The 17915-nt window shown below is 55.8% G+C and overlaps 4 protein-coding genes across 4 annotated transcripts; 1 reads left to right on the top strand and 3 right to left on the bottom strand.

Moving 5' to 3' along the window:
* Positions 1-2170: 2170 nt before the first annotated feature.
* Positions 2171-7067, bottom strand: JN550_008835 (uncharacterized protein; the record flags this gene model as incomplete). Its single annotated transcript, XM_049320840.1, has 4 exons — positions 2171-2806; positions 2879-3488; positions 3553-5520; positions 5578-7067. 4 exons carry the CDS (start codon positions 7065-7067, stop codon positions 2171-2173), a joined length of 4704 nt encoding a protein of 1567 aa, XP_049169221.1.
* Positions 7068-10175: 3108 nt separating this feature from the next.
* On the bottom strand, positions 10176-11034 carry JN550_008834 (uncharacterized protein; the record flags this gene model as incomplete). Its single annotated transcript, XM_049320838.1, has 5 exons — positions 10176-10189; positions 10256-10580; positions 10658-10778; positions 10929-10962; positions 11031-11034. 5 exons carry the CDS (start codon positions 11032-11034, stop codon positions 10176-10178), a joined length of 498 nt encoding a protein of 165 aa, XP_049169220.1.
* A 938-nt stretch (positions 11035-11972) lies between these two features.
* On the bottom strand, positions 11973-14413 carry JN550_008833 (uncharacterized protein; the record flags this gene model as incomplete). The annotated part of the gene is made up of 2 exons (XM_049320837.1): positions 11973-14085; positions 14190-14413. The coding sequence occupies 2 exons, from the start codon at positions 14411-14413 to the stop codon at positions 11973-11975; spliced, it is 2337 nt and encodes a 778-aa protein (XP_049169219.1).
* Positions 14414-15845: 1432 nt separating this feature from the next.
* On the top strand, positions 15846-16727 carry JN550_008832 (uncharacterized protein; the record flags this gene model as incomplete). Its single annotated transcript, XM_049320836.1, has 1 exon — positions 15846-16727. One exon carries the CDS (start codon positions 15846-15848, stop codon positions 16725-16727), a length of 882 nt encoding a protein of 293 aa, XP_049169218.1.
* Positions 16728-17915: the final 1188 nt, after the last annotated feature.

Genomic DNA, 17915 nt, shown 5'->3' with positions numbered 1-17915 from the left:
TTACCAGAGGTCACATTCTATGAAGTCGTGACGACACAATGGAAGGCGGCGCCAAAACGGCTTCGGGCGTGCCAGCAGAAAGGGGTTAGGCCCCGGCGACTAAAAAGACGTTTTGACGCAGACATAACCGTTGTCACACTTTTGACGGCTTGCTGTGCCAATGGGCCTAGCTCTGAGGCGCTTTCACCCAGCAGGCCCAGCGTTAGTCGCCCGTCTAGCCAGACTCTATTGGGCCTTGGGCTGGCTGAAGCCACGGATCCCCGGTGCCGCACAGAGTTCTGTCAGCCGAACCGTAGAGCCGTGGCGGCGGCATGATGACTGTCTCTTGGTCAGCCACTTTCGGCTTCGACCACCAGAACTCGACTAGCTCCCAAGTGAAGCCTCGACTGTGATCGAGGGTAACAACCAAAGCTGTCGGGGGCCTTGCTGTCCGGTCCTATGAGCCCTCTAGAGACTCCCCAAATTGGCGGCACCGAGGGCTAGCGCGCGCTCAAGATCGTTCGGCCGTGGCCGTTCATATTTGCTTGCTGGAACCCATCCTAGGTAGATCGCAACGTGGTGGTGGGGGCTTTCATCAAACGAACCATTACCCTTCCCGCCCCTACCTCGACGTGGTCGCTGAAAAGGGTAAAGTCAAGCGAAACCTGCCCGCCCCTGTCAATTCAGCTTGTCAAGCCTGTCTGGTTGCAAGTGCTCACTGCCTTTAGTCTGTCTGTGTGCTGCTCCTTGTACATAGTATAGCCATTACTGCAGGGGACAATGAAGGGGGGAGCGAGAGTGAGCAGAAGAAACCAACCCTACAGGCGCCCGGGGGGCAGATGGGACATGCCGAATTGGAGAGGGTCCCTCCCAACGAACGACCGGCGATCCCGCTCCGCGACAATGCCTGGTTTTCCCAGCTGAATGTAACCCCTTGTCGCGGTACCGGGGTCTGCGAATCTCCAACGGCCGAAACCACCCAGCCGGTGTCTCTACCCCAGACACCCAGACACCACCGCCACACCTGTCTCCTCAGGGCCCCCTTGTCGCCATCGCCATCGCCATCCATATCGACTGCCCTCATCCTCATCAACCCCCCCCGGTTCAACCACCTGCCAGACTGTCCATCCCGCCAATGCCGCGGCCTCGTCCGCCCGGGTCCCTGTCTTCTTGATCGATGAGACTTTTACACGATATTGGGCCAGCATGTCTGATCAGTAATCCCGCCCGAACCCGGGAGGAAGACTCGTTCGTATCGGTCCTGGGGTGCAACAGAATTCATCTCGCATCAGGTTGTCATGCTGCCTTCGCTTCTTCATCCAGCTGAATCCCCCGTGCTGGAGTCGAGATGAAGAAGCAGGGGAGGGGGGGCCTGCATCTGCGTATGCTCCTTGCTCGCATGCCATTCACTTACAGGGCAGAGAGACACACAACCCAATCTGCAGGCTGAAGGGCTGAAACAGGGATTATAGGGGAAGCGTGCGCATTGCGATTGCCGGGCTGCGCCGACGGGAAGCAGCCAAACACACGTGGTTAAGCACCCAAATTGATGCGTAACCCAGACAGCTGGGCTGGACGGTTGAAGGATGAGAAGTCGACAAAATAGGTCATGAAAGCGAACCTCGGCGGGGTGGGTGGGTGGTAACCGCCGAGCATTCCTGTGAAGGTGAGATTCCAGTTCCATTCATTCAAACACGCGCCTGTTCTTGACCAGAACGGCTCTGGGTATATCTACGCTACCGTTCAAAATGCTCGATAGCCACACACTTTGCCAACGCCTGGGCAAAGCCGCAGACTGGATGCGGTCTTTGCCCCCCTAGCCCATTCCTGTAACAATACCCTTACCAGCACTTGGTCGAGCAGTTACCCCCATCTCTCTTTATACCGACACGAACCAAGCTGTTTCTAGGGTGAAGGCACCTAAGACCAAATCCGCTGGGCCCATGGCCGGCATATAGAGCAGAGAAACACTCTGGCTTCCCATTGCGCCCTTCGAGACCTCCATGATCCCTGTTTACCAAACTCCTCGCCGTGATACTTATGAGTGAAATGCCCCTGCCTCGTTCCGAACGCCTGTAAATCAATGCCTCGCTCGCCTCGCTCAAAATCCCAACAAATGCCAATAACCTGTAATTGTGTAGCGAGCAGCCAGACGGCAATCACCACCAACGCAGTTCTCTTGAGAAGCCCTTTAAAGGTAGATATCACCACCTTCACCATCGACCCAACGCCGCCATGCTTCCTCGTACGCACTTTCCAGATCGCGCACCCACCTGCGGGTATCAAACAGGGCGCAGGTCCATTTGGCGCAAAATAGCATCCTGCGCAGTTCTGCAAGCCTGCCATGCCCAATCCCAAATTGGCCATTAGTCACATCATAGCTCAGACTGCCGGCAAGTCTAACTGCCTTAGCCTCGTAGTCGTCTTCGTCCTCTGAGATAAGCTCCTCGGCAGCCATGAGGCCCGCGCTTCCCCTGGGGAGGGCTCCCTTCAAGATGGATGCTGCCATTCGGGAGCACATCTTGTAAGGGTATCGTGAAAGCGTTAGAAGTGGTGTGCTAGACCACAAAACGTCTGCAGCGGTCGTATGAGCGTTGCATTCCGGGGTGTCGAGGAACAAATCGCAGACACGAGCTCTGGAGATATGCAGTTGTTTTGGAGCCACGTCCGTGAATATGATGCGGTCGGCAACGTCTTGGCTTGCCCATTGTCTGGCAGTTCGCCGGAGGTTGTTCTCGCCCAATTCAGGGAAACGCAGCAGCCATAGACGCGCCTTTGGCACATCTGAGAGAATGCGTAACCATGACCGAAAAGTAGAAGGGTCAATCTATAATCAGACTATGTCAGTTTTGGGATCTTGGAAGGAAGTAGCATCCTGAAGGGTGAGGGCCGGTGTTACCTTATATAGTTGGTTAAAGTTCCCCAGGATGATGGCATCATCTGGCAGGTTGGGAAACAGCTCCTTTCGCATCTTCCATCGGCGAAGCTGCTCCTCATGCCACGTGATGTGTCTCTCCTCGGGCCCGCTGGACTGGGCATGATCACAGCAAAAGAAGGTGTCCCGGCAGAATATGATGTTCTCCGAGTACATCCAATCCTCGTCATCTGCTGATCTCTCATCTTGGAAAACGTCCTCGAGACTGACGTTGCTTCTCACGGGCCTCAAAGTTGAGGGCGGGACAGCCGTCTCATCCGCAAGGAGATAGTCACACCACTCAGCACCCAAGGTACCGGCAAAACCCATGAACGACATTTGGATGGGCGCAGGCCTTGCGGCAAAGATCTCATTGCGGGCACCACGGGTGTAGCCGTTGAGATTCACTAGTATGTGGATCTCATCCTTGACAATCTGGTCCACGAGTCTCTCGGTCGACCAGCTGCTCACATCGCGGAATACAGGAGCTTCCCGCTCAATCTGCTCCCGATGGCTAGACTTGTCGCTCGCCGTTGTTGCGTAGCAAAAAGCCTTGGCGCGTGAAGGGCTGTGCATACCGAACACTGACTGCATCCTAGAGTTAAAATGTTAGCAAATGAGACCGCAGATTCTGGTGCCGCGGAGTGTCCACAACTCACAGATGAGCAAGGGGATGATTATTGAAATCAGAGGACACATATCCAATGTTGAGATGTGGACGGGGAGGCGGTGGAGGTGGATAGACGGAGTTGGGCAGCCACGGAGAACGCAGAGTTGAACATGATATACGATGGGCATTGCGCTGAGAGATCATGCGAATGTCCTTGGCTGTCAAAGGACACGTGAAGGTGTGAAAAGGAAGAACGGTCGGAGCCGACGGCACCGCGAGCGACGCGGGCAGTCGCGGCCGCGGATACCCAGTCCTCGAAGGTCGACCGAGGATGTACTTGTCACGATACCAAAGACGAGTAGCTGCCTTGACGGAACGTTCGACTAAGCGTAGCAGTCGAGAGCCTTCCCAGGGACGTCCCGCCCACTTTCGACACTCGACTTCGAGGTTGAGCCCCCGATCCGTTTGATCAGCGCCGGCAGCCTTCAGCTGCGCAACCACGGACCGGAGAGAACTGCCCTGCAAGATTCCCACACCCCAATGTGACGAGTCGGCTAGCTGCTTAGCAACAATTTCCACCACTCTACTGATCAGGCCAAACCCTGTGGGATGGTGCCTCGCATCCCGAAGCATGCCGCCCTCGTCAACGTGCCACCTGTCATACTTGGTACCGTGAAGGATGACGCCACCGCGGTCTCTCCAGTCACAGACGGAATTCAGTGCCGTTGAGAGCCCACAGACAGCTTCCGCAAAGTGCGGGTTAGATTTTACCGCCCGTTTGTAGTATATCACAGCATCGTTGATGCGCCCACGGTCTTTGACAGCATTCGCAAGATTTGTCAGAGCAATGTCGAACGTCCCGTCACATGCTACAGCCTGTTCGTACATCTGAATGGCTAGGTCAAGTTGACCTATATCCTTCAAAAGGCTCCCAAGATTGGTATGCAGGTGCACGTGTTTGGGATCGAGACTGAGGCCGTACTTGTAGTAGGCCAGCGCCAGGTCAAGCCCGCTTCCTGGTTGTATTCCAGGGATAGAAGAGTTACTCGAACTGTCAGCCGCTGGAAGGGTTTGTAGAACACTGGACTGTTGGACACTAGCAAGAAGGATGCCGACATTGTTGGCGGTGGAGGGACTCTCTGACAGCGAGAGGGAAAGATAGTAGAGGGCGAGGATATCGCCAACGCCAGGAGGTTGCTGTAAAAGCCCCAATGCTGACCCGCCGTTAGACATGCCGTCCTGGAAGATCTTGGCCAGCGATAACAGAGAGTTGCTCATTGTGGATATCGCAGATTTTCTGGGAGCGCCGGCAGGCACAAAGCGTAACCCCGGAAGCTCACCATTATTGGCGAACACAAGCTGCGCAGTATGTCGAGCCTTCTCTGGTGGTAGCAGGAGCGGTCCGGCGGAGCCTGCCTGGTTGTCGGAGCCAAAGAGGTTGTACGTATTCGGGGGTGCTAAGACGGAGCGTATCCTGCTGATGAGAGCTTGAACACAGGTCACTCCTCCCCCAGCACTAATCAGAACCGCCTCCTCAAACGCCTCAGATGCATGATCGATGTCCTTGAGCGCGTACAACATGTTGCCTTTGGCATGGATTAAAGCAATCATTCGACCGTTCTCAGTGCCAGCCACATCATACCCACTAGAGCCATATCCAGGTTGGTCCAGGTGTGCTGGATTGTCCTCGAATGCGTGGTTCTGCACTCGATTGCTGGCGGCGAACAAACTACCCCCAGATGAAGAGTATGACAGACCATGGCCTGCAGAGGTGAGAGGGGGCCCCGAGACAGCATTCTTGGACGAGGCCTGCAGACGCAGAGAATTTTGGACAAAACTAATGATGTCCACAGCTTCCTTGCTCCTCTGATTTGAGCAGAGAAGCCCGACTAGATGCTCGACAGCATCGAGATAGCTCGGCTTCAGCTTGACAGCCAGCATCCAATACCTCTCCGCTTCATCATTGCGCTGTAAGCAGTATAATGTCGCAGCTACATTCGATAAAGCCTCCACGTGACTAGATAATATGAAAGAATCAGTCACGATCCACAGCAGGTTCGGCGCGAATACTTACCCGCCATCGATGGTCGTGATTCTAGAGAACCATTCCAGAGCTTGTTCATACCTCTCCAGTCCGTAATGAAGGCAGCCACCCAGGAGCATCCCATCTACCCACTTCCAGCCACTCTGTTCACACAAGTGGTGGAGCATCTCAGAAGCAGCCTTTGCGCTCGAGACCGGTGTATGGGCAACCATGGGTCGGGGCGGCTCAGGGGCAGCGTACCGAGATCCCTCGTTAAACAAATGGTAGAATGCAGTGTTGGTGACATCGCCGACCCCTCCAGCACCGTGTAGCCTTGGATCGTGTGACACGGGGAGCATTTCAGACATGCCCACGTGAGCATGGGACGCGTAAGAGTAAGGAGGCACGGAGAAGCCAGCCGAGCTGCTATAGCCATTATGGGAACTCCCTCGGTGGTGAAGCCCAGGCGCCGAAGCGGTTTGCTTCGGGGGGTTGGGGAGCTTTGGAAATATGACCATCTTTGAGGAAGATCGACTGCCATTAGACGAGCGGCCAGAGCCCGTCTTTTTGCTCGAGTGTAGGAAGGCCAACAGGTCTATGTACGCACGGTGTGCATTCGCCAGTGCCTTTTCTCGAAAGCGCGATGGGGATGACTTGTCGGGTATCTGACTTTCAGCGAGATCATATCTTTCCGATTCAAGACTGAGAGATTCAAGCCTCTGTGCTGGCGCCTGCAAATTCATATGAGAAACATCAAGCCTATGCTCGCGTTGCGCCGATGCCGCAAATGGAATCGACGAATGTAAAGATTGCCGGTTCATGGACTGGATCGAGGGCACCCCGTACGCTGTAGGCTCAATATACTGCGCGTTCATATCTGGCCACAGAGGCAGGGGAGCCAGACCGCCATTGTTGAAGATTGCCGGTCCAGGGGATTGCTGGTACGTGGGCTGCGCAACTGTTGGAACCCGTAGACCGTTGGTATACGGATAGTAGGCCGCCGACGGAGCGTTGGGGGCACAATCCAAGGCGAGGCCAGGAGGAGGCGGGCCATGATCCATACGGTATTGCCAGCCAGCGCCGGGGGCCATCGGGTGGTTGTCGGAGTTGTTGAACGCCCTGGGCTCGGCGTAGTCACCCGACCCCGGGGCCCGAGGGGGCCAGCTCACGGGGCCGGCAACGGTATACTCGTAATCCGAGGCGGACGGCAGATTGCCCGCGCCCGGCAGGATCATGTGCTTCAACGGCGGCGGGCCAGACGCGAGCTGGGCTGGGGTACCATCGTAGCCTGCATCGATGGTCCCGTTGGGGGTCTTCCTCCTCAGGGAATACTCGCGACCGTCGGGATGCTGCAGGTGCGGTGCCAAGGACAGCGGCGGCTGGGTGGCGCGAATGGGAAAGGCGCGATGGGACGACAGCGGGCCATGCTTGGGAGGGTGAGGATGCTGGGCATGGTAAGAATAGCGGTGGCGGAAGGGCAAGGTCGCGTCGAAATGGGACGAGGGCTGCACCATCTGGTGCGTCTGGACGAGCGGCAGCATCTGAGAGATGGTTTCCAAAGGAGCGTGAACGACGAAAAGACACCTGCGCTATAGCCAGCCGGGAGGAGCACGGCTGGGCGAGAGCGAGCCACTATGCATTTGGGCGCCAGGAGAAGTGAGGGCACGATCGGCCAGGTACTCGGGGTGCGGTCTCAAGCCGTCTCGTTTCCACGGGTTGTCCCTGCCCTCCGTGATGTATAACGACGACCAAGCGGCCTACTTGGAGACGGAGGGGTTCGGGACAACGAGGGACGGCGGCCGAAGAAGAGGGATCCGCGGGAACCTGGGCGTTGGAGATCGTTTCCGTCGTAGGCGTTGGCACCGGGGTGGTAACGCGGCAGTGATGAAGGTGGAGGACGGACGACGACGAGAGCGGCGGGGAGAAGACGGTCTCTCTCTCCCTCTCGCTCTCAGTTCTCCCTCTCTCGCGTGTGCGTGCGTCTCTAGATATCTCAGTCCGTCTCTCGCTGGTCGCGTCGCAGGCAGGGACAGCTCTCGTGGTTGGCGCCTCAAAAAACTAGGGAGTGGCGGTTGTCATTAGACTCGGTGAGCTTATCACTAGTTGAGTTTGGGCGTGGGGAAGGTTTCTAACTAATAATAAGGGGAGCAGCAGCAACTGTTGGTTAGTATTTGCTGTAGGTGGTTGCCGCGCGGGACCTGTCCTCGATGAAGCCGGTATCGACAGGACTATAGCAAGTTCCCGCAAGTTCGCAGCCGGCACCAAGTCTCGATGTGTAAACGTCCAACAATGAATCAGTGAATGGAGCAGCGTGCGATCCGGAAAACGGAAGACTGGTGGAGATTACAGATCAGAGCACACCATCCATTCCGGGGAGGAATCCAGTCGTGGGACCAGAAGGGGAGGGGAGGGAGGGGGCACCCTGTCGATTGGGCTGGGCTGGGCTGGAGGGAACCGCAGCCGCTGCGTGGGATAGACAGAATTGTTATTATTACTTGCTGGCTGTCCACTCTGTCTGTCCGTCCGTCCACCGTCAGCCCCGTCAGGCGTGCAGGCAGGTATGTAATGTCATGTAACTCGTACTGTATGTCAGAAAATGGGCTGGGGTTGGGAGGGAGGCAAGAAGCAAAAAGAACCTTGGAAGTGCTGGAAGTCGTCTGCAGATCCAACGAACGGATTGGACGGCTACCCGTCGCTAGGGCCCCCCTAGGCACCTCAATAATAACAGCCCAGGCGTTATTTCATGCCGCTAAAGCCATCACTGCACAGTGGTACATAGCTGGAGCTCTCCTCCTGTAAGTCGAGTTACATGACACTCCGTGGCACGATCTCACAGTGAGATGCAATCCAAGGGCGCAGCCTAGACCAACCTTATTTGCGTGCTCAAGTATATACACCAGGCATGTAAGATAATCTGCATCGAGGCGGCAGTCCGCCGCTCGAGCACACCAGGCGCCGTCACCAGCTGATTAGGTACGCTTTCTGGGCCGATTCCTGGCCGCTCGGGCGGCGGTGGCATTGGCAGCCTCCAGCCAAGCCAGTGACTGGGCGGAGGGCGGCAGGGAAGGGTAACCTGGCTGCTTGGCGCCCACCGGTGGGACATGGGATCGACCTGGACCCGCATATGCACAACTCGACACTGGTGAGATGGTCCCGTCAGAGAAAGAAGAAGGATCAACAAGTGAGAAAAGCTGGAGACAAATAGCCAGACATGGGGACTGTTGCCAGTCATGAGATGCCCCCGCCGAGGGGTCGATGACCTCGAGCGTATTCCACGAAATGTTCTGCCTCGCTTTTGTCTACACTGTGTACGAAGTACTCCCGCGACAACCCGCCTCAGGGTGGGATGGAACGCCAGGTGTGTGTGACACTCGGCACGACGTGGGCGACCACGCCCGCATACAGAGACGATGGAAGCTGCACGTACGTTGCACTTCGAGAATTGCAATCAACCAGGATCATCAAGCGTTTGCCCCCATGCTCACTCGTAAGCTCAGCAGGGCCCCAGGCAGGCAACCAACTCACCAAAATCAGAAGTGACGAAGTACCTCGCTACACAGCACGCTTTACGGGCCAGTCACGGGCACCAGCCGCTACTGAGGCAGGACGTGGAAGCGGAAGACTTGCGAATCATTGTAAAAACAGAAGGATAAACCCCGAAGCATACAGTCTTAATTTGCAAGTGTTACATCCCACCTGATGTCGACCGTCAAAACCCCACTACGTTAACCCATGCCGGTGACAATCCGTGGCAACACATCCTTCATGCCTTTGCCGTGCTTTTGCATGTGCGCAGGAGGAAGATGATGACCAACAGCCCCAAGCCGTATGTTGCGTGTACCTCACTGGCCGTTACACAGTCGACCAGGGGGAAGGGGGGCCTTTGAAACGATACCGGATTCGTCGGCATCAACGTGCAACCACTACAAACGTGGCCTGTTAGCACCTCAAACATGGATACATGCGGTGATATTCTTCAACAGCTTGTCAATTATTTTTACGATCTCAAGGCATGGGCATCTACATGATATGGCATGTCTCTAATATAGCCCAAGGTAGATGAGATCTACAGAAGTCAACTGCCAAGGGGCTCAGAGAATAGGAGGTTCCTGCCACGCGGCGACCACGGAAGTCGAATCATCGTCAGACCCGAGGTAATGTTAGCTTCTTCTAGTTCCGCGCTGCCAGCCCAGCCGGGCATGCGAGATTTGTGATTTTTTGTCGAAAGAGCTCTCGTTCGCGCGAGCCATTTTGTGTATAAGCAGAACCGTGGTGTTGGTCATTGATTCCTTCGGCAGCAAATGTAGACCATTGAAAGATGGACCTCGGCCCCCATGGGCCGCCAGGCTAGGGGGCCGCGGTGAGTAAGTGGACAATATCTCTTCCTTGACACGAAATAGAGATAGACCACGGGGGAGTTGGGTATATCTCAGAGTGTAGGCAAGGGGTTGGGTTGAAACGGTCATTGGTCATCAGACAAAATACTGGGGTTGAACGTGCTCTCACGAGCGAATCACGCAGGAAATGGACCAACACGGCTTGGCTTATTTCTTGATTCTTGTTGGTTGGCAAGGCCTGATGTAAAGCCATTCCTGAACTCCTAGAAAGATGCGGAAAGGGAAATCGTGTTGGCTGTCCATAAACCTATTTTACTCCTCGGGAACTAGAAGTCATGTCAGCCGGGAACAGACTCGCGAGTCGAGGCAGGCAATTGTTGGGGAGGACGTACTCTCAATAGCACCGCTCGAGATGTCGTCAGTGACGGCCCTGGGGCTTCGTCCGTCAACCTGGCAACCAACACTGAAAGCAGTACCCAGAACCTCCTTCACGGTACCCTCGAGCGACTTGGAGAAGGACTTGTATCGCATTGTGCGGGCAATCTCGATGATCTCGTCCAGAGGTACAGACTTGGAGTGCTTGATGTTCTTCTCCTTCTTGCGGTCGCGCGGGGGCTCCTTGAGGGCCTTGATGACCAGTGCCGAAGCAGTGGGGACGACGGAGACGGCGGCTTGACGGTTCTGGATGGTGAGCTTGACGGTGACACGGAGACCCTTCTGTACGCGGTGGAAAAACAAATGATCAGTCTCGGATTCTTCGTATAGCCGGCGGGGATGTTGTTGGCATGTCATACCCAGTCGCCAGTAGCCTTGGCGATATCTTCTCCGACCTTCTTGGGAGACAGACCGAGGGGACCGATCTTGGGAGCCAGGGCGGACGAGGCACCGACCTCACCTCCGGTGGCGCGGAGGGTGCTGTGCACGATTGTCAGTCTCGGGTTCTCTTGTCATGGCTACAACCGAAGGTTGGTTGCCGAGCTGGCGGCTGCCGCGGTGCTTTCCGTCGCGGTCGCAGGAGGGCTGGGGATCGTGCGATTCGGTCGTGGTCGCGGGCAGTGTACGTACATCACCTTGATCTCATTGGGGTCGAACTTGGGAGCTGCGCACGGGGGTCAGTTTCCGGGCGGGACTGGCAGCGAGGACAGCAGTCCGAGACGGTGTACTCACGCATGGCGACGGTTGTCTTGACGTTCGATCGGTCGGGTTGGTGAATTGATGTAAGCTGGGCCCTCACGATTTCTCAAGGCGCCGAGTCGAACTTGGGCAGGCAGGGGAAAAAGTTGCAGGACCAAAACTCGGGTAGTTTGTGGGGTTTGAGAGCCCTAGATGGGAGGAGTCGATTTTTGCGGCGTGCGAGTGCGAAAGTGGGCCCCCGCGCTTATCTGTTCTTATCGGTGTCCAACCGCACTCTCTGGCATGCATGCATATTTTGCATAGGTTGAATAAGACTGAGCTGCCACGGTTACGCACCTAATCGGATGCGTAACTGAAGGCTTGAAATCAAGTTCAACCACCTACTCCTCATTTCCCGGGCCATGCACCTAGGTTCGCAATGGGTAGTCAAAGCAGGTTGGGAGGAATGGGGCAAGGCATACATCCACGGAGCGAAACAAGACACACTTGATAGCAGTCTCTGCATACTGGAAGGGCACGTAGTTGCCCCCTGGGCAGGAGGAAGGTTTGCTTGTCTATTATAAGGCTGATTAACCTCATAACAGCATATGGGCTACAGGACGTCTACCCTGTCTATGCATCTTATACATTTTCTCAGCATAACGCACCATCGCTCGTCCAGGTGGAACTGGCATCGGCGGCATGCGTTTCCATGTCGCCTGGGTCTCCCCCGTTTTGATAATCACGACTGAGCTATGCACTAGGAATGGCAAGCAGAATGTCAAGGATGTGGCCAACGGTCGCGGTATAAGCATGAGCGGCAGCAGCAGCGGCGGCGGCGGCGGCCCATCATCATTGCGTATCATTATGCATGCCATCGGAGGCTTCTAGAGAATAAAACATGTTGTGCGGTATCTTGACACGGCGCTTAAATCTAAAAGGACCCCCTTTCTCCTTTCCACCTTCCCTGCGCCGACTGAAAGTACGACGGGTTCCTTAGTTGGTTCCGCTCACGGCCAGCTTCATCAAGTGATCCATGAATGTCTGGAGCGACACATCGTCGGTGAAGATGGTCTGCGCCGTCTGTGCTCCTACTCCTCCGTAGGCGCCCGTGGTGTGGGTGGTCGAGGGGTTCAGCTTGGACAACAAGAACCGAGCCTGGGAGCCGCCGGCATCGCAGACAATAAAGCGAGGCAGCGGGAAGCGGTCGCCGATAAGGTCCCGGGCATCCTCCTTGGGCTGCTCCAGAAGAGCTGCAAAGTTCTCGTAGCCCTCCTGGTCTTGGTAGCCAGCCTTCCGCCACTCGGCAATGGTCTCGCCGTGGAAGATGAGAATGTGGAAGAAGGTGTCGAGTAGCAGGATGTGCGTGGGCTGGATCGACGTCGAGTCGAGCAGCACGGGCTGGCCGCCGTCCTGGTCGAAGGTGTACGAATCCAGCGTGGGCTGGATCATGATCAACGAGTTGCTGACATCCTCGTGGTTGAGTACGTGGCGGTAGAATGCGGTTTCGTCGGGCGAGTTGTTGAAGACTTGCAGGAACTGACTGCGGCGCAGATGGAACATGAATTGCGGGTAGAGGGTAAAGTTCTTCTCCAGCCGGAATGACGAGGGATCGTCCTTCCTGTAGTCGGCAAACCGAGAACACAGGCGGATGAGCATACGGTCGACCCACCGCAGCACATCTGGCCCGTCGTCTACCTCGGCCTTGAAGACAGCAATCCTCGACATGAGTACCGCGGCGGCCTCCTGGTCGAACGACTGAGCGATGGCCGGGTCGCCGGCCGGACCGCTGAGGTTCCTTGCCACCGTCGTCACGCGCAGGTGGAACTGCCCGTCCGAATGTTGGTAGTACGTGAGGAACTGCATCAGGCCCTTTTGTTGCCCCTGCTGGTGCTGCGTGGGGCCTCCCTGGCTCGCTATCTCAAAGTAGACGCCGTAACTCGCTGTCGGATCGATGCCGCACATCTTCCACGCGCACGTGTTTCCTATGCCGCATTCCGTCTCGCCTACCGACGTCGACTTCTTGTTCATGGAGACGGCGTGTCCGATCAAACCAGTGACCTTGAGCTCCTTGGTCGTCAGCACCTCAAAGAGGGCGTTGAAACCCATAAGCAGGTTGCCGTCGCCATCCTTCTCGAAGACGCGTATGAAGGATTGCTTGAACATGGACGAGGTGAAGCTGTCCGTCAGGATCATGTGGCCGCCGGTAGAGTTGCACAGGCCCTTCATCTCCAAGAGCCCAACTTGGTCGAGACATCCGGCGAAGATGTCTATGATGTGGCCATTGTGGGCAGTCCTCTTGGCCAAGTTGTCGTAGAACTTGAGTGCCTTCTTGTAGTACTTGATGTTGTCACGGTCAATGTCGTGGTGGGAGCGGATGGGCTCCCTCAGCTCGGGGCCGACGACCATACCGGGGCCCTCGGTGGCCGGGCCGCCAGCAAAGAGCATGATACGGCCGCCCGAGTTCTGGAAGGAGGTCTCGAGGAGGCCGACGGCGACGCTGAGGGCGACGCCGGTGCAGCGCTGGCTTCGGCGGTCGTTGGCAACGGGCCAGGGGTCCTTCTGCAGCTGCTCCAGCGCCTTGGTGAGCTGGAACTCGCACTGCTGCACAGGCAGCAGGAATCTAGTGGCGGCACCCATGGGCATCATGGGGCGGCCGGGCTGCTGCTGCTGGGGCTGCTGGGGCACGCCTGGCCGGAGACCGGGGCCCAAGAGGCCGAGCATCTCCTGAACCTGCTTTGCGCCGTACTCTTTGCTACCGCGGAAGACGTACGACTTGGCGCACTCGTTGTAGCCGATCTCGTGGACCTGGGCCATGGTGCCGTAGGTGATGAGGCCAACGAGGGCGTTCTCGGGGAGCAAGCTCAAGCTCATGATGAGGGACTCCTTGAGGGCGGCAAGACTGTCCTCCTCCTGGCAGGTGTCGACGACATAGAGGAAGATAGGGGGGCTCGGGGCCGGGCGCGACAGTCTGTACTCGATGGTGGTGTTGGAGGGGTGCAGCTCGGGCGGGATGGCGTTCTCAGTGATGTCCTTGTAGTGAGGCGGCAAGGGATTCCGCGACAGGCAGAAGGGGCATATCCACAGACGGGCACGAACGTCTACTTGGCTAATTGCGCGGGCAAGCAGGAGTCAGCACAAGGCAGGCAGCGAGAGGGAGGGGCTTGGAGAGAGTAGAGAGGGAGCGGGCGAAAGAGTGCGGGCGCGTCGTACCAGAAGGGGTTCAGGATGGCGCGGCAGGGCTGCTTGCAACCCACGGGCTCGAACTGCAGCAGCGGCGTGTCGGGCTTCTCCTTGAGCGGCGTGTACAGAGCTCCAATGGGGACGACGAGGCGCGAGGCCTCCATGCGCGAGCTGGGGAAGACATTCCAGCTCAGGCGGACTCCATCGCGGTCCTCGACCTCGCTCCACTGCTCCTTCAGAGCCTCGTAGTTCATCTTGGGGGTTGTTTGTGTGTGCGTACGTTCGGCGGTGCGTCGGGCTGCTGCGTCTTCTGGTGGTGGTCGTGGTGGTGATGGATGCGGCTCCCTTCCGTCGGCGGCGTCGTCGTCGTCGTCGTCGTCGTCGTCGTCTTGGGACGGCGGTGTACCTCCTCCTGGCGGGTCAGATGGGGGTAGTGGTGTTGTGTCGGTGGTTGTGGTGGTGGGCTGGGAAGTGGACGATATCCCAGGTACGTATTAAGCTTATGGATATGAACAGGTTGCAGGTGGCCGCCGAATTGGGGATTCTAGTACGTACATGCACACCTCCAATGGGGATCGATCCCTCCCCGCTCCGCTTGAGCTGGTTGTGGCCCGGGGGTCCATGGGCCATGGCCATGGCACCTGAAGGCTCTGGCCCTGGCATTCAGAGTGCGAAGTGGGGCCGCTGCAGTGGCCACCTCACATACAATTCCCCCCATGATTGAGTCTCTGCCTGTAAGCTCATGAAATGTCTCCAGCGGCCAGTGCAACTTTTCTCACCTCTACCATATCTCTATAGCAACTGGGATCTACCTGACACAAGCCCCGTGCAGCATGACAATGTTCGGGAATAGACAGAATCACGGCTTTAATCTATACTCTATTACATGTGACGACACCGCATTATCAGCGTGGTGTAGGGTACGCATAGGATCAGGCGATCTAACAACTTAAGCAAAGAACGTATATATATAAAAGTTGAAAGAGGGGGGGGGAGAAAAAAAGAAAAGAAGAAGAAGAAGAAGAACAACAACAACAAAACCTACACCATTACCAATGAAAGAGCGAGTGAGAGGGCGCAAGCGCAAGAGATCTATCTTAGAAGAAGTAAGCAGTAGCAAAAAACGAATGTCCTCGGTGAGGCTCGAACTCACGACCTTCAGATATCCTGAACTCAGATCAAGTCATACGGAGAGTATGAGACTGACGCTCTAACCAACTGAGCCACGAAGACTTCTCATTCGTTGGAGGACTTCTACTTATGTCAAACTAATAAGTAGGTAGACCCGCAGCTATTTGCAGGGGGCTGGCCTCTGTGAACAACAATGTCTACCACCTGCCACGCCTTGTGACGCCCCTGGTTGCGATGACCAGGAGAGGTTCGGCCACCAAAACTCAACGAAACTGGACAAAAAATAACGGCCATCTCAGTCTTGCCTCGTACATCTTATTCCGTCCTTGAAGGGCCAGAGTCCCGAAATATGACCAGCTAGATGGAGGGGTCAAGGTTTGTAAAACGCGGCTGGCCCCATGACGTCGACATTGCGAATAAGCTGCCTACCTATGTAACCAATGTTTTCTTCGAGGAAATTCCCTTCATACCATTAGCTATTTGCTCTGTGCCACTTGTGTATTATAGTTGAATACTTGCTCAGAGGCTCCTTGTCTGTGTCAGTATCTAGCAAGCATGTCCAACGCGGAACCGCCCTCCTACGAGCAGGCCACGGGGTCTACGTCGTTTGCCCGTCGCGAAAGGAACGGCATTACGCCCCAGGCTCGCCGGAGTATCGAGGATGAGTCGCGGCCACTGCCAGACGGCTGGGTTCGGACCTTTGACCCCGTGTCGAAACACCAGTTCTTCGTGGATACCAGAGCCGACCCACCCCGGTCCATCTGGCACCACCCTTACGATGACGAAGAGTACATGAACTCCGTGTCGCCCGAGGAGCGACAGCACCTCGGCGGCATCATGCGCTGTCCCAGCAAGGAGGACATATCCGCCGAGACAACGGACGAGGAAGGCGACGATCATGCCCACGGCTCCCGGGGAAAGCAGCCGCTCGGGACGGCCTCGTCGAGCCATGCCAGGGGCAGCCGAGGCCTGGGTCGCCGGATGAAGGACAAGCTTACGGGGACGACCCATGAACAGCGCGCCGCTGAGCGTCAGCGACGAGAGCAGCAGGAACGAGACATGTATCGCCAACATCAGATCTTCCGTCGTGGTCTAGAGGCAGCCTTGAACTCTGGCCAGCCGCAGTACCTGGGAGAAGACGACAATGGGGTACCAGTATACCTCGAGCCCCCCGGATTTAATCCGGGAATTCGAGTTCGGAGGGTTGCAAGGCTTAGCCCTTACATACAAGAGATATTCTACGAACCTCCGGGTCCAGTACCGAGCGGAGCAAGGTACGTGAGACCAGATGAACTATATACGGGTTATGGTGCCTATGGCAGACCTGGTACTGCTTATAACAGGCCATACGGATATGGATATGGCGGTGGCATCGGGATGATGCCACTTGCTGCACCTTTGTTTGGTGGAATGCTCCTGGGTGGTCTGCTCTTCTAAGATTTGCATTGCGGCAGAGTGAGTGAATCGGCAACATGTCGTCTGTTGGAAGTCAGTTATCCCTGAGCCTGTTGTCCGCTTGACATAAAAGTCTGAGACGTGACTTGGTAAATCAAGTTCTTACAGGCAGAAAAGCTTGATGGTTGACTCTGTGTTCGTATTTATTATAAAAACTTGGACTCAGTCGTTAGGCTAAGCATGGACTCACTGTGAAGTATGGGCAAGAGATGGCATGTAAGCCTCTCCCATATCTCTGGACCACCAAAATTGCGATGGATTGGAGGCTTTTGAACTACACAATTCATACGGGTGCTTGAAAATGTTGAATACACTTTTTCAAACCGAATATTCGCCGGCTCAAACATATAGTCACTACGAACAACCTAGTGAGTAGGCTGGGTGCAAGGTTACGGGAGATACGAGAACTACGTAGGGTCTCCTAACGGAGGCCCTGCAGTATTCCCCTAGCCACAAACCACTCGACAACGGTTGTTGGATACATCGACGGAATTGAATTCGTTTATAGTGCGGACCTAAAGGTTTACAGTCTTGCATGTCTCCCAGTCAAGGCACAGTATGTGCCACACGTGCTACCAAACGTATGAGCGGTTGTAGAGGCTGCATTCAAGTTGAAACTTCGTGTGCAGAAAATTTACCCAGGCGTTCAGCAAGTGGATTGAAAATATTTTCGTACACAGCATCAAAGTAATACATCTTCAGTTTGCGTCGCCCGGCCGCCGCAACATGATATCGGAGGACCGACCCTATGAGTGTTTCTCAGCTTCGGGCTACGGACGGTTGCGTTGCCTGGAAAATCATAGGCTCAACTATGGTGCTTTGGTGTCATTTCTCGGGTGTGGCACAACACCTTAAACAAAGTTATGTATTGATAGCAGACGCCAACAATATGATTTGGAAACGACGTACGCTTACCACAAAAACCATGCAACAGATTTGGTGTGTGACCACTCGTGAGGGCGACAAGTATCAGGTCATTGATATACGCAGCAGCAAAAATCGAGTCCTTCTGACCAGCGCCTACATCAACAAGTAAAAGGACCAAGGTTTCAAGGAGGATTGTACTTCTGTAGACACTGGCTTCTTCATCCAACAGAAGCCTGCAATAGACTTGCCAATCGGTCAGTTGGTCATGCATTCCAGCAATAAAGTTTGAATGGCCGGTCGTGC

The sequence above is a fragment of the Neoarthrinium moseri genome, assembly GCF_022829205.1.
Source record: "Neoarthrinium moseri strain CBS 164.80 chromosome Unknown scaffold38_Wmoseri_CBS_16480, whole genome shotgun sequence".
Lineage (NCBI taxonomy): Eukaryota > Fungi > Ascomycota > Sordariomycetes > Amphisphaeriales > Apiosporaceae > Neoarthrinium > Neoarthrinium moseri.
Note: the sequence above shows the minus strand (reverse complement) of the source record. Positions and strands in the feature narration are given on the sequence as shown.